Below are 15031 nucleotides of genomic sequence, written 5' to 3'. Positions count from 1 at the left end.
CAAACATCCCTTTCTTACATTTTCTTTCCCTTTAGCCACTACAAACACAGCAGAAATAAAGGAAACACATGCCAGAATGAAAATAATAAAACCCTTCAACAGTCATTTGTACAAATAACGGCCCATTTATTATATTTGTGTGTTATTTCTCTTTCCCTCAGCAGAGAGTTATATATCCCATTAGTGCTGTGAATGAGCTATCTGAGTGTAAAGATCTGTGTTTAGCCCTTGGTATCAGTTTGCCCCTAATGACTATCCCCTCTCTGCTCTGCAGCACCCAATGTTCAATTTCCCAGGGACATAAACTATGTGTTACTCAGGGCTGGGATCAGCCTGCTATCAGACATGCATCTCAGTCAGCCTCCTTGCATCAGATGGTCACAGTGATGGTGCAAATGTTCGCCTCTATCAAGGCAGCATGTAAGCCAGCGAAGACCAGCATCATCAGTCTCCAAGTGTGCATGTAGCAGTAATCACAGACACGTTTAGACCTGTTAAAACCTCCATTTTACCTGTTGGGTTCTTCAGCTGCTTCAGATGTACATATCAGTTTATTTAGATGTAAAGAAAATATTTTGTGTAAAATATTGCCATATTAAAAAATATATGCATCACGTGAGGGTTACAGTATACATACAAAATACCACCTGAAGTAAATTCTACATGTAATTCAATCTTTTTTTAATGCCTCTGTGCTGGCAACAGCTGTGACTGGAAGCTTTGTATTTATTTATTTATTTATTTTTGGTGGATTATCAGTCCATCCATGTGTCTATTGATCTGTCCCGTTACATTAAACACAATATGTCAGGATTACTTTGAATTTGTCACAAATGTTCATTTGGACTCACTGATAAACTGATCACATTTTGACGGTCAGAGGTCACTGTGATGACTCATAAAATATGTTTTTGGGCCGAACTGAAGAAGTAATGCACTAACTGTAGTATATGGTGAAGTGAGTAAAATTTTTAGCTGAAAGCTCAAAGGTAAACTTCACTGGGAAATTATAATGTTCTGTAAAAACACTTTTCTGGCCATCATTTAAATGTCATAATCACCATATCAGAAGGGGAGATCGTGATTATATTTCACATTTGGTCAGATACTGATTTGGTGATGTTAATCTTAGATACAAGCTTATTAAGCTACTTCAAAGACTTTGCTACATATATTATTGTACATGAGGGCAGACATACAACTTCTCTGGTTGTTGGAGGCATACAAACGTTAGGCAGTAACTCCAGTTTCTTTGTTTAATGATATCATGTTTTATTTTCAACCTCGCCTCCTCATCCTCTCAACAAAGAATGTGGTCTGTTGTTTTCAATCTTGTCATTACTTCAAAGCTAGTCTATGAATTAATGTGAGCTAAGCAGTATATTTTTATCTTTAGTTTTGGAAACATAGCAAGGCGAAGGCAGTCTTGATCAACTTATGAAATACAGATTGAGCAATGCAATCCCAGCCACTCCCCTCGCCTTACAAAACATTTTGGTTGTGACCCCTCTTACTCTGATTAGAACTCTGGCTGAGTACAGAACTCGACAGCATAATACTGCACAGAGCAAAAGTGAATACTCCTCTTAGCCAAGCACCACTTTCTTACTTGAGACTAAATTGCCTCCATTTGTATCTTCTGAACAGATAGCTGCAAAGCAGGCAGCGGCTGCTGCTACTCAGACGATCGCAGCTGCCCAAAATGCTGCTGCTTCCAACAAAAATACTGTTTCACATCAACAGTTAGTCCACAGCTGCAAGGTATGATCACGCAGTCTTTCTCATGTGCTCTTTTGTACTACCACTGTACTGTTGTGTTAGAAGAAACTGTCAAAATATACTGGAAAACTAAGTCCCCAACATGTTATTACAGAATGGCTTTTCTGTTTCAATCATGATGATGTATAATATGGAGAATACATGATGTTTTATTTCAGGCTGTAGCAGACAGTATCCCTCAGTTGGTGCAAGGGATGAGGAGCAGCCAGGCCCAGCCAGAGGAGCTGGGCCCCCAGCTTGCCCTCATCATGGCCAGTCAGAGTTTCTTACAGGTTAATATTTCATCATTACACACTCAGTGACTATCTAAACTCTCCTTCACAACATATATGCAAAAACTGTTTTTTTAACATTTCTTGCTGTCTAAATGACTCAGCCTGGAAGTAAGATGGTGGCATCAGCCAAGTCAGCAGTGCCGACAGTGGCGGACCAGGCTGCTGCTATGCAACTGGGCCAGTGTGCCAAGAATTTGGCTACCTGCTTGGCGGAGCTCAGGACCGCCACCCAGAAGGTATTTATGCACAACACTGTTGATAGCGGCATTGATGTCACTGATGCAGGAAATTTGTTGCTAGCTTGCACTTATGTGAGTCCAGTTCTTTGATCTTATCCACAGATACTAGACACATATAACATTGCATCCTTTTTGCTCTACATATTGGAGTTTGGGTAACTGTAATGCCTCTGTATTATTTGTAGGCCCACGAAGCCTGTGGTCCTCTGGAGATTGACTCCGCCCTCAAAACCGTCCAGACCCTCAAGAGTGAGCTTCAGGATGCCAAGATGTCTGTCATTGATGGTCAGCTCAAACCTCTTCCAGGGGAAACGGTCAGTACAGAGCAACATCTAGGCTGAAGCTTCTCTGAAACCTTATACTGTAGATATCCTGCTGTGGACGAACCATGAATCAAATGTTTATTTATGTGCTCTGTTGCACCACACAGCTGGAAAAGTGTGCTCAGGATTTGGGAAGTACATCGAAGGCTGTGGGCTCCTCCATGGCCCAGCTGCTCACATGTGCTGCACAGGGAAATGAACATTATACAGGTAGTGTATTATATACACAGAGCTGGTCTGAGGAGCTTAAGCCACTTAGTTAAATAATTAATTTCTGTTTCTCTTATTAGATTAGTAACAAAGCTGTGGTAGATAGATACTGAATAATAAATGTAAATGGATTGCTGATTGTAATTTTTATTTAAAAAGTCATTTCTCTTAACTGCACCAAGTGAGAGTCTGAGGATAAAGCAAGCACAGTTTTTCTTTTTTCTTTTTTTTGTTTGCTCTATCACTGATGCCTTAAACCAGGCCCTTGGAATCCAGAATGGCTTGGCTGCTTTGCCGTCAATTCTGCCTCAAATGAGGATCTCAGTAGAGGAGAGATGAAGACAGATAGAGAATAACATTTCTAACAATGAGTGCTCCCAGGCAGTACTTCATGCTGTGGCCCAGGGTGCTGTTCGCTACTCATTAATCTCTTTTTTTCACTGGATTTAACATTCCATCAGCAAATGGCTCCACTCTGCTGCTTAATGCAATTTGATGCAATTTGCTGCTTTTTTTCCCCTCCACTCTGTGTATAATAAGTTAAGGGCACCTCCCATGTGAGGCCGTATTTATTATATTAACTCATTTATTTAAACAATGAGGGAGTTTTGGGATCACAGTTTGTTCACAGTGTGGTGCTGCTAGCCCCTGCCAGTTTCGATTTCAACAGAAACAATGTCACTCGCTCACACTACTTAACAACGCTCATCTAAAGAGACTGAACCTCATATTTCTGTTTTATCTGCATAATTTCGCACCAGTGTAACATCTATTGTTACTACATTAGAGGTCTGTGATGCACATGAGGCGGTCTCCACTTTTTTGTATTATATTTAGGGACACTGTTTTTGTATTTTTTTGATTTGCTTAGTGGCATTCTCCCAATTTTTGTCTTTGTGATCACGTTATGTACTATCCCTTTAAGCCTTGCTGGTTGTTCACAGGTGTTGCTGCTAGAGAAACAGCCCAGGCTTTAAGGACATTGGCTCAAGCAGCCAGAGGTGTGGCAGCCAGCACCAAGGAGCCTCAGGCTGCAGCTGCGATGCTGGACTCCGCCCAGTGTGTGATGGAAGGCTCGGCCATGCTGATCCACGAAGCCCATCAGGCCTTGGTTCATCCAGGAGATGCTGAGAGTCAGCAAAGACTGGCACAGGTAGTGCAGGTCCCTGTACCATATACCCCAGAGGCAGTGGTATTTGTGCAGTGATCACGTTGTTCTTCTCAGGCCCTTCTCTTTCTCCTCTACTGATTTGTAAACATTCCTTTTTTCCCTAGCAATCATCCCCTCTAAGCGTTGCTATTTTCTCTCTTCTGTGTCTCTCTCGCCTGGTATTCCTCTCTCAGGAGTGCCGGAGTAAAACTGTTCATTCTCCTGCAGCCCTTCAGGGGATAAGCATATTGTTTGGCATATATCTGTGACAGCAGCATAAATTAGTGACACGGATTATTGTGCGCCACTGTGAGCTCAATTTGCATTTGAGATGTTTTTCCCCATATAGCTTTGCTCTGGGGCTTTGTTGTGTAGCACATTGTTAGAATGACTAATGGCAGCCCATTGACAGATGTTGTGCTGTGTTTCAGGTGGCCAAAGCAGTGTCACACTCCCTGAATAATTGTGTGAATTGCCTGCCAGGCCAGAAGGATGTTGACATGGCCCTGCGGAGCATCGGAGAGGCCAGTAAGAAGCTGCTAGTGGACTTTGTGAGTCCTGCTGAAGCTTTTTCTCAGGGATTTCTTGACATTTTATGTTTGCACGACACAAAACATTTGTGTCATACATTCAAATATCAACCCTTAAGTGGACGGGATGTTTCCATTTGACGTCCTAATTGCGTGTGTTGTCTTTGAAGTTGCCTCCCTGCAGTAAGACATTCCAGGAGGCCCAGACTGATCTGAACCACACAGCAGCTGAACTCAACCACTCTGCAGGCGAGGTCGTCCACTCCTCTCGCGGTACAAGCAGCCAGCTGGCTGCGGCCTCCGGAAAGTTTAGCCAAGACTTTGATGAGTTCCTGGATGCCGGCATTGAGATGGCAGGACACACCCAAGTAGGTTTTATGATGACACAACCCCTTCACGCTCCATTGAAACAGCTCAGTGCTAATCCGCTGCCACCAGTATTTTACACATGAAGTGGAGCCTTCAGACTTTTGATGGACAACAAGGCTGAAATGCAGAGTGCATCTTTGTGTCACTTTGGTAACTAAGCTGTTTAAGTCATTTGTTAATTGGACCTTTACAGCTCATGCACTAAAGCAGTCAGATGTAATGAGTTCCTGTAATGTTCTTGTTCTGGTTATTTTGCTCATTAATTTGGATGAGATGGTCAGGGATTGAAGTTGATGTAGCATGACACCCGAGCTTTAATCAGGCTTAAACAGGCCTGCTGAGTGAGAGAAGAGGATGTTAGCTGGTAGAGACACTTAAAATACATTTTTTAGAACACAGTCTTTTGACAGCTGTTGCCAATGCTGTCACTACTGTACAATACTGCATTTAACACAGCTCTGCATCCATTTGAAAAATCACCTGTTTTGTTCTTTTTCCTTTCATTTTCAGAGCAAGGATGACCAGATCCAAGTCATTGGTAATCTGAAGAACATCTCTATGGCATCCAGTAAGCTGCTACTGGCTGCCAAGTCTCTGTCTGTGGATCCAGGTGCAGCGAATGCGAAGAATCTTCTAGCTGTGGCAGCAAGGTGCGATAAAATGCTGTTGATATGTGTCAGACATTCTCTGCGGTTGTTTTGGATGAATATTAAATTATATTTGCTAGTGAGAGGAAGCATTTTGTGCTAAATATGAATTCTGGTCCAGACTTGGACCTGTAGAAAGTCATGATAAAACATCTTCCTGCTGCATCTGTATGCCGCTCCTACGGTGTGTCTGTTCGGCATTGCTAGAGGGACTACGTATCCTCCCCTTAGTGGAGAGAAGCCAAGCAGCTGGTCCCGCAGGGCTTTAGGCCTGACTGACTTTTCTCTGTCTAATTAGGAAGATGGAAGCCTTGGCTAGAGCCTGTCTGTGCTCAGCAAGGCTGAACACAAACTCAAGACAATCTCGGCACTCCTGTGCGCTGTGTTATCCAATCGCAGCGAGAAGCCAGCGCTGCCATGCTTGAATAGTGGAGCTAAAAGCATCTGTGAGTCAGGCCAGCCTGTGTGTGCATGCGGAGGACACATGTGAGAGCTAAAGAGACTGTGTGGCTGCCTGTGTGTTTCAGGGCGGTGACAGAGAGTATTAACCAGCTGATAACACTCTGTACCCAGCAAGCAGCGGGACAAAAGGAGTGTGACAACGCCTTGAGGGAATTGGAGGTAGCCATTCTCACATACACTGTGCCACACACAGGCCTATTCTCTTAAGGCTTGTTTCATGTACAAGCCTGTAATATGTGTGTTTTTTTTCATCTAGCTTTTTCCTCTCCCCTGCTTTCCATCTGTTTTGCATTTGATTTCTCCCATGGAGCCACTCTGTCAATTTGGAACAACAGTAGCTGCATTAGCGACACTGATTGAACAAGAGCACATTGCATTCTGAAGTCTACATTAAATTGTACTATATTATTATACAATACTCGTACGTAATTGAAAATGACAACATCGCTGTTCATTTTAAAAGCCTTGATTATCGTGATTTATTCGGGCAGCGTATTTCAATCAGCATGATTTTTATGTGTGGTGTTTGCTTTTCCAAATGTGAATTAGTGGTTGATAAATGTGCAAAGGTATCTTATCAGAAATGTTCAATGGTGTATTCATTGTAGTTATTACCATCTCTGCCTGTGCACAGGCTGTCAGAGGCCTTTTAGATAACCCCAATGAGCCTGTCAACGAACTCTCCTACTTTGACTGCATCGAGAGCGTCATGGAGAACTCAAAGGTACAGGCTTTCAAAATAAATGCATGTACTATATACTTTAACTGTCAGAGACACTTAGCGTAGCAAGCAGCTGAAGATCTAATTTGTGCACAATTTCTCCATTTCTGCGTGCCTCAGGTCCTCGGAGAGTCGATGGCAGGCATTTCTCAACACTGTAAGACAGGTGATGTGGTCGCCTTTGGGGAGAGCGTGGGCTTGGCGTCCAAAGCTCTGTGTGGGCTGACGGAGGCTGGAGGACAGGTGAGATCTCAGCATTGTACTAACACATCTTGACTTACTCTCCTTGCTTCTGCTCTCATGTCAGATTTCTGCTCTTTTGCACTTTTCTTTTTTGTTTCCTCTCCACTTTATTATATGCTCAATATTAGTCTCATAGCATATTATTTAGGAAATCAAATTATTCTTTTTTTAAGCTTGATGTAGCCCTCTAAATGAGTCACGGAAAGATATTTAAGCATCTTGACAAAGTGGAGCCCACTTATAAATGGCATTTAGACACATTTCATGAGCACGGTTTCATTGGAGGTTTTACAGACTCCCACCCTCAAAGCTGTAAAATAACCTCCTCAGCTCCATGTGAGATTCAGTCGCCTTTCCTAGAAAAGGGCACGCTCTGACAGATCTTTTGTTCACTCTGCTTGTTCACTCTCCGGAAGTTCCATTATTATGCGCGGTATATGCAATTTGAATGTGAATGGTTCTGTTCATTGCCTAACATATGTGTGTGTATGTTAGAGAATGTGGATTATGTGTGGAGGGTTTCTTAGCTTGTGTGCGACAACAAATGTGATCTTTGTAGAAGATAACAAATAAGGCTACATTAGTAAAAATTTCTTTGTTTTCTACCACACAGGCCTCTTATCTTGTAGGCGTTTCTGATCCCAATAGTCAGTCAGGCCACGAGGGACTGGTGGATCCCATTCAGTTTGCACGAGCCCATCAAGCCATACAGATGGCTTGTCAGAATTTAGTGGACCCAGCCAGCAGTCCCTCACAGGTAAGAACACAACCTACAGAACATTACACGACTATTCCCTGACATGACTCGTGACTTTAAGTATTAATTTTAATGTTTGGAAAGAAAAGAACTGCCCTAAATGTTGTAAGGAATTTGTGCTGCACGCCTCACTAGAGTGGCTCAGCTTTTTACTCTTTCTCATCACTGATCCTTTTGGTTTGTTTGTTCATAAGGTCTTGTCTGCAGCAACAATTGTAGCCAAGCACACCTCAGCTCTCTGTAACGCTTGCCGTCTGGCTTCTTCTAAAACCTCCAACCCCGTGGCAAGGAGACAGTTTGTCCAGTCAGCCAAAGAGGTGGCCAACACTACAGCCAACCTCGTCAAAACCATCAAGGTCAACTCCCCAAGTGATCAAAACGTTGAGTGTAAATTTGTTACAGAATCTTTTTCGTCAAGTGAGAAGCTGCAGATGTGTGTATCAATCCGTCGCTTACAAAAATATGGGCAAAATGGTCAAATATTTATATGGCATTGTCTTCTTTCAGGCATTAGACGGGGATTTTTCTGAGGAGAACAGAAACAGGTGCCGTGTTGCTACAACCCCCCTCCTCGAGGCTGTAGAAAACCTGTCAACCTTTGCCAACAACCCCGAGTTTGCAAGCATCCCTGCTCAGATCAGCAATGAGGTATTTATCCATTTTTGCTTGTAATTCACCGTTGTGAACGTTCTTGTTTATTTCTGCTAACGATTTAACTGAATGAAAATGAGTGAAAATCTTTTCTGAGATCCTCTGTTCTCCGAAACATCCAATTTGTAAATGTTTCTCCTCATTCTACACGGATCTTGAAGTTGTTCTTCAGAAGGATTAAATGAATGTGCCGGTGACTTGTGCACTCAAGTTGCTTGAAACAGCCTCTTATATAAGCCAACACAAAACGGTTTGTACAGTTGAACATTGGGAGAATTGGATTGAGGTTCAATTTTCCCTCCTCTTTTAATGTCAAGAAAAAGCTCGAGAAGAAAGATGGATTTTTAGTTTTCAATCTGAGCAGAACAGTTCTCCCACAGTCCTCTAAAAGCTTTATGGCTGTAATCTGTTGGAGGGCAGTGTTTAACGGCACTTTCTCTCAGCACAGCTGCTCTAATCTTCAGCTTGTTAATCTAATTGTCAAGGGAGGTTTTGGCTCGTATCATAAAGACTGAAGGTGTTTCTTCCTGCGTCTGTGTAAAGCTGCCTTTCTAATCTCATCCCTGCCTTTGATTGCACCTTTGATCTCTCCAAGGTAGTCAAGGAATATTAACAACTCTGTCAGACCAATGTGGATGACTCTTCGCTGTTGAGCTGTTACCTGGGCTGTTGTTTCACCTCCACTAATCCTTTCATTTCCACAGGGCTCAGCAGCACAGGAGCCCATTGTGCGTTCAGCCCGCTCCATGCTCGATAGCTCCACGTACCTTTTAGAAACCGCCCGCTCGTTGGTCCTCAACCCCAAAGATCCCCCGACCTGGTCCATCCTCGCTGGCCACTCCAGGACGGTTTCTGACTCAATCAAGAGTCTCATCACCTCCATTAGGTTGGTATTAATCCCACCCACAGCAACATCTGTCTCTTCAGGCTTATCCAGAATCAATGTTCATAAAGGTATGCTAACAGTTGGAGGGAAAAAAAACTGTTTCTAAAACCGGAGGGCTTATTCTGTGATATCTGTTCAGCTAAGCAGCAAATTGCCACATTACTTTATAGCTGCTGAGATCCCCACTGCTTTGTAATAGATTAGTGAACACTATAGAGCAGTGATGAGATGATGAGACTTGCTACAGCGGATCTGAAACACATTTCACCATGTGGTGCCCCACCCATTCCATCTTCATCATTATCCTCCATTCACATGCATATACTACACTATTCTCACAGCAGCTAAGACTTAGAAAGACTGCATTTGATTTAAACCTGGCTGACAGTATATTTAAAGAAAAAATGCTCTCATGTCTGCATGCTAAATACGAATCTCACGACAGCAGCTCATTAGTTAGAATGGGCTTTATTGGTGTACGCTGGTTGCCTGGTTACCTTTTTAGTGCTGACAGGGCTCCAGGAAATCACTGTTCCTGGAAAGGAATAGTTGATTACAGATTAAACAAATGTGTTAATCACTGATCTTAGTTTTGTTGGAAGGTGGATTTTTTTTTTTTGGCAACTTAAAGCCAACTTGTTTTGATTCTTTATGTTCAAATAAGTTAATTAGCTATTGGTTTGTAGCTTTGTATTTCATATCCAAACATGAAAATGGTAGCAGTTTTATTATAACTCTCAATACAAAGCAAAAACTGAAGACACTTTACACACTTAAGACACTTTACTTTACACACTTAAGACATTTGACACACTGTAACACTTCACACAAACATATTGTACATATTTGTACTCTGCGTTTTGTACTTTGTATTCTTTGTTATTCTATTTTAGTACTAACCTCTGTGTAATTGTGTATATTCCACTAACATTTGTTCATTGTTTATTGTACTCTGGCAAAATCATTTCATCTGGGATGAGTAAAGTAGATCTTATCTTATCTTAAAATAAAAATAGATTTCCCAAAATATTGAACTATTCCTTTTTCAATAAAATGTGGACTTTTCGTTTTATACCAAGGTTTTTGCTTCATTTATTTTATCAACCGTTTTAACAGCCTTTTTTTGCACAGCAGTGTAGAGTTGTAGTTATATTTTCATACATTTCTTGTGACAGGGACAAGGCACCAGGACAGAGGGAGTGTGATTACTCCATTGATAACATCAATAAGTGTATCCGGGACATTGAGCAAGCTTCCCTCGCTGCAGTTGGACAGACCCTGCCCTGCAGAGATGATATCTCCATGGAAGTGAGTTCAAGTATCCCATCAGCTCTATCTTGTGTGAGAGAAAGAACTTAATGGGATCTGTAGTCTTTCTGTTGTGGCTTATGCTGTAATTCTCCGGTGTTGTAACTCAACAGGCGCTCCAGGAGCAGCTGACGTCCTCTGTGCAGGAGATTGGTCATCTGATTGATCCCGTCTCCACAGCAGCCCGAGGTGAAGCTGCCCAACTAGGACACAAGGTGCTGCTCTGAACATATATCTTTTCAGCCCCTCTGAATTTAGAAGGGAAAAACCTGTTCTGTCTTCTTTTCTATGATGTGGTTCAAGCTGGATTTGTTAAACGTATTTTCCCAGGTGACTCAGCTGGCAAGTTACTTTGATCCGTTGATTGTGGCATCGGTAGGCCTGACCTCTAAGCTGCACGACCACCAGCAGCAGATGACAATCCTGGACCAGACCAAGACTCTGTCCGAGTCGGCCCTGCAGATGTTGTACGCTGCCAAAGAAGGAGGAGGAAACCCAAAGGTACAGAATCGGTCATTATGTTCATGTAGCTGCAGCGTATTTTGTCTAGTATAGTTATTTCAAGAATGACTTGTAATTGTTGAGGGAATTTCAAAGGGCAGAATGAATACAGAATGAAAGAATGCAGATATAGTTTTGTCCCAGCTCTGCTAGGGTTAAGGAAAGCGACATGGAGCCAGTTGCTTTTGGTTTAGCTAAGATATTAATTGCTTAGTAATATCATGAACAAACAGAGAAGGAGAAAGTGCAAAGGAAAGCAGAACGAACGTGTGGGTGTCGCTAAATCAATGAAGGAAATAAAATCAAAAGAGGACTAACAGCGCTCCAACTTGCTAAATAAAATACAAAAGGAAGCAATTTAACTTCCTACCCAGACTGAAATACAAAGGCAGCTGTGCTCCTAGTGTACCTTACAGAAAGACTTCTAGCTAAATATGTTTGTGCTGGAACATCTTCTGACTCCACGCAGTCAAACTAGTGTCTCATTACATGAATCAACAAATGTCTAAGCTACAAGCATCCGCAGGTAAGTGGCTACAGAACATGGAGACAATGATTAACCACCCACTCACAGATACAGAGAAACACCAGTCTTCAGGCAAGTCTAGCAGAATTACACAGCAGATACAAGGACAACTTCATATTTAGTATTTATGTTAGATTATTTAAATGTATGTTATTGTTTGAGTACAGAATGTCCTGTTATTTGTGCTTTATTATTTGCATTTTCAAGGTACCAAGAGGAGTGGTGCTCCTAATTTCACTGCATGCAAAGCTTACAGTGACAATAAAGGCTTTCTGATTTTAATTTTGATAACGTGGGGCTCAGATGTGAGTTGCTCATAAAATGGGTGCCTTCCAATATCTGTGCTACCATGTGATAGAGCATGCTAGAAGTAGTATGTCAATGTCACGAGTATGTCAAATGTAGCATGCTAGGATGTCATGCTACATCCGGTCAGATTTTGCAAGATGTAAACCGGCCATTCTGAACTGCAATCTTCTGTACGATTGTGTCACATAAGTCAAGTTGTCTTGCGTGAGTATAAACAAGCTGGAGCTGCTGATAGCACGCAGGCAGGTGACAGCTGTGACGGATATATGAGGAAGGTGCAATATTATGATGAAGTGCTGTGTCCCATTTGTATGCACGAAACAGTACGTACTGTGTAAGAACAGCTGCAGTACGTACTTAAAGTGAGAAGACAAAGTATGTGATTTGGAACGCTGCCTGAATCACAGCCACCAAGACGGCACTTTTAAACCAGATGTAGCGATTGCAGCAGCTTGATTGGCACACAAGCCTGGGCAGCAATCCAATCAGTCACGAGGCTCGGTGGGAAAAGGAACGAGGGCCGGAGCACAGTGCCGGAGCTGCAGGCCAAACAGTCAGGATGACAGGCAGGACGTGGAGCAATCACTGGAACCAATCCTGGAGCCTCCTTACACCAGTTTGTATTTATGAAATGGCCGAGGAGAGTTAAGCACAAAGAAGGAAGGTGCAGGCCACCTACAGCTGCAAAAATGTTTTTTAAGGGTAGGTCTCTGTTTGAAGGTGGATCGAGCCATTCTTTATGGCTTCACATGAAGGATTTCTCTCGTCCTTAATGTCTGTAGGTCTCATATGTTTCCTTTCAAACTTAAATCACTGATCTGTCTTAAACTGAACAGAACAAAGCCCCAGGAGTTTGCACTTGGTTTTATGGCTTTCTGTTAGTGTTTGAATTGATTTTAAGATTTTAGTGATAATTTTTTAAACCCTGTTAACTGCACAACTTCTGATCCTGTTCTCAGGTCACTATGCCTTTATTCAAAATCAACTACCATCATTAAAGCCATAAAATACTTAAATGACCCTGTGAGGAACTACTTTTGTTTCACCAGTTTGCCTGACAACGCTCTTATTTTTATGACTGCATCTTGATTTATTACTGTTGAACAACCTATAACATTTGTTAAGTCTTGAACTTTGAGTTTGAATCATTACAAAACATGGTGGTGCAAGTCTTTACAGCAGCAAGAATCCAGCTTTTGCTGAAGTGTCCTCTTGTGAGGCGATAATTTCTCGGTAGCTGCAGGGACACTCTGGAGCTGTTGTCAAGCTGATGGATTTGCTTCTGGGTAAACCAGGACAGTGTCAAAGGAACGTTAATCAGCTGACTGTGTCCACAGGCTTCTCATACCCACGATGCCATCTCTGAAGCCGCACAGCTGATGAAGGAGGCTGTGGATGACATCATGGTGACTTTGAATGAGGCGGCTAGTGAGGGTGGCATGGTCGGAGGCATGGTGGAGTCCATCGCTGAGTGCATGGGCAGGGTGAGTAGCCGTGTTTCTGTGTGATTGAGAATCTCTGTATTCCCACTTCGGCCTCATGAGAATTCTTCTCAGGTAGCTCCAACGGATTTCTGGTTTGACACTTATTCCCTATCTTATTTATCTAAAGGCAAAATGAGCTTTTCCTGGAAGACTAATTCCACAGTGGGTGTTCTGAGAGTGTGTCCTTGTCAGTGACTCTCATTAGTCTAGTAGATGACAAATTTTAAATCCACAGCCCACTGGTGATGCTGGCTGTCACTCATCCTGCTAGGGGACATGTCAACGTGTTGACAGTGCGGTTAATAATTGACGATGATCTGCCCATACTCAGACATAATACGCTTGGCTCAGATCTTAGCCTTCACTTTCATTCTTCTTCTTTCTGTTTTCTTTCACCCTCAGTATGAACATAGCATAGCAACCATAAATAAAAACATCATAAATATCTAAAAATTGGAACCACTTTAATAAACAATACTTACGAAGAGGTGTTTATTATTCCCCATTACATTGTAATTGTTAGAAAATTATATATCATTTAACAAATTATGCCATAAAATAAAAAGAGCACCAGATTTTGATGTTGTCTGCATATTTTGTTTGTCTTTGTAATTTCCTTTTATGTTCATCACCCTATATTTAGACTCTCTGACCTTCTACAGTACTGTACTCTGGAAGAATAATATTACCCATTTATTATTTTTTAATGCCTATTTAGCATTTGCATCTTCAGACTTAATAGTTTATTGTAACATAGAAAAGCCCACAAATATTCTGTCTAGTTTGTCGTGATAAATACTCTAAACTTTATTTCTTCTGCCATATAGCCTGTCCAGTACCAATACTGATATTTGAGCGTTCCAAAGTGTGATAAAGATGAAGATTCCTTAACTTTTATTTGTTCAAAAATCATTAGCAAAATATTTAGTGAGGTGAACATTACATTTTTCAGTATTGTCTGGTGGACAACTTTCTGCACTGCATTATCTTGTTTTTTCATTGGTCAATATAACACAATGTGATATAGCTGTAACAAATGTAATATTTGATGATACATTGTCCAAACCTATTTATCTGTCAGCCTGCTGTTCGGTCTACAGCCATTTTCAAAAATTGGGTCTGTCGGATCCCTTCTGAATGAGCTGCTGCATGAAAAGAAAAAGCAAGAGGCATTGACAGATTTAAATTCTAATCTATAACGCATTTCAAAATGATGCCAAATAAAACCATGCAGAAATTAACAGTGTGATAATGCCTGTTTAAGCCAGGCCTTTAGAAGAGGCAACATAATTGTTTCCACTTAATAAAATGATTAGGAACAACTTTTAAACTCTCTGTGAGATGCCTTGTTATAAAGTGGAACTGAACTAATTCAAAAGCCTGCATAAATGGAGTGTTTTGGGTAAAAATATATTTGATGGCTCTGCTAACTTTACAATATAACAGTACTAAAGGGATGATTTTCACAGCTGGATGAAGGAACACCTCCTGAACCCGAAGGCTCCTTTGTGGACTACCAGACCACCATGGTGAAGTTCTCCAAAGCCATCGCCATCACTGCACAAGAGATGGTGAGCACACCCATGCACTGAAATGTCCTGTCCTGACTCCTGTCTGTGTGTTTTCCATTACATTTCCAATTTTCAGTGACAATATTTGAC

At 41.7% G+C, this 15031-nt stretch overlaps 1 protein-coding gene across 1 annotated transcript in view; it reads left to right on the top strand.

Moving 5' to 3' along the window:
• Positions 1-15031, top strand: part of tln2b (talin 2b) — an 83160-nt gene that overhangs the window by 55733 nt on the left and 12396 nt on the right. The window contains 21 exon segments of the mRNA XM_051952413.1: positions 1648-1761; positions 1938-2051; positions 2156-2290; positions 2479-2607; positions 2724-2826; positions 3771-3979; positions 4408-4527; positions 4677-4874; positions 5386-5525; positions 6050-6143; positions 6619-6708; positions 6826-6948; positions 7562-7705; positions 7900-8061; positions 8213-8353; positions 9061-9242; positions 10418-10550; positions 10664-10765; positions 10881-11051; positions 13224-13370; positions 14840-14941. Coding sequence (XP_051808373.1) covers positions 1648-1761; positions 1938-2051; positions 2156-2290; positions 2479-2607; positions 2724-2826; positions 3771-3979; positions 4408-4527; positions 4677-4874; positions 5386-5525; positions 6050-6143; positions 6619-6708; positions 6826-6948; positions 7562-7705; positions 7900-8061; positions 8213-8353; positions 9061-9242; positions 10418-10550; positions 10664-10765; positions 10881-11051; positions 13224-13370; positions 14840-14941 — 2853 coding nt within the window.

This window comes from Acanthochromis polyacanthus, chromosome 8, assembly GCF_021347895.1.
Source record: "Acanthochromis polyacanthus isolate Apoly-LR-REF ecotype Palm Island chromosome 8, KAUST_Apoly_ChrSc, whole genome shotgun sequence".
NCBI classification, from domain to species: domain Eukaryota; kingdom Metazoa; phylum Chordata; class Actinopteri; family Pomacentridae; genus Acanthochromis; species Acanthochromis polyacanthus.
The sequence above is the reverse complement of the archived record's forward strand: the minus strand, read 5'-3'. Positions and strand labels throughout refer to the sequence as shown.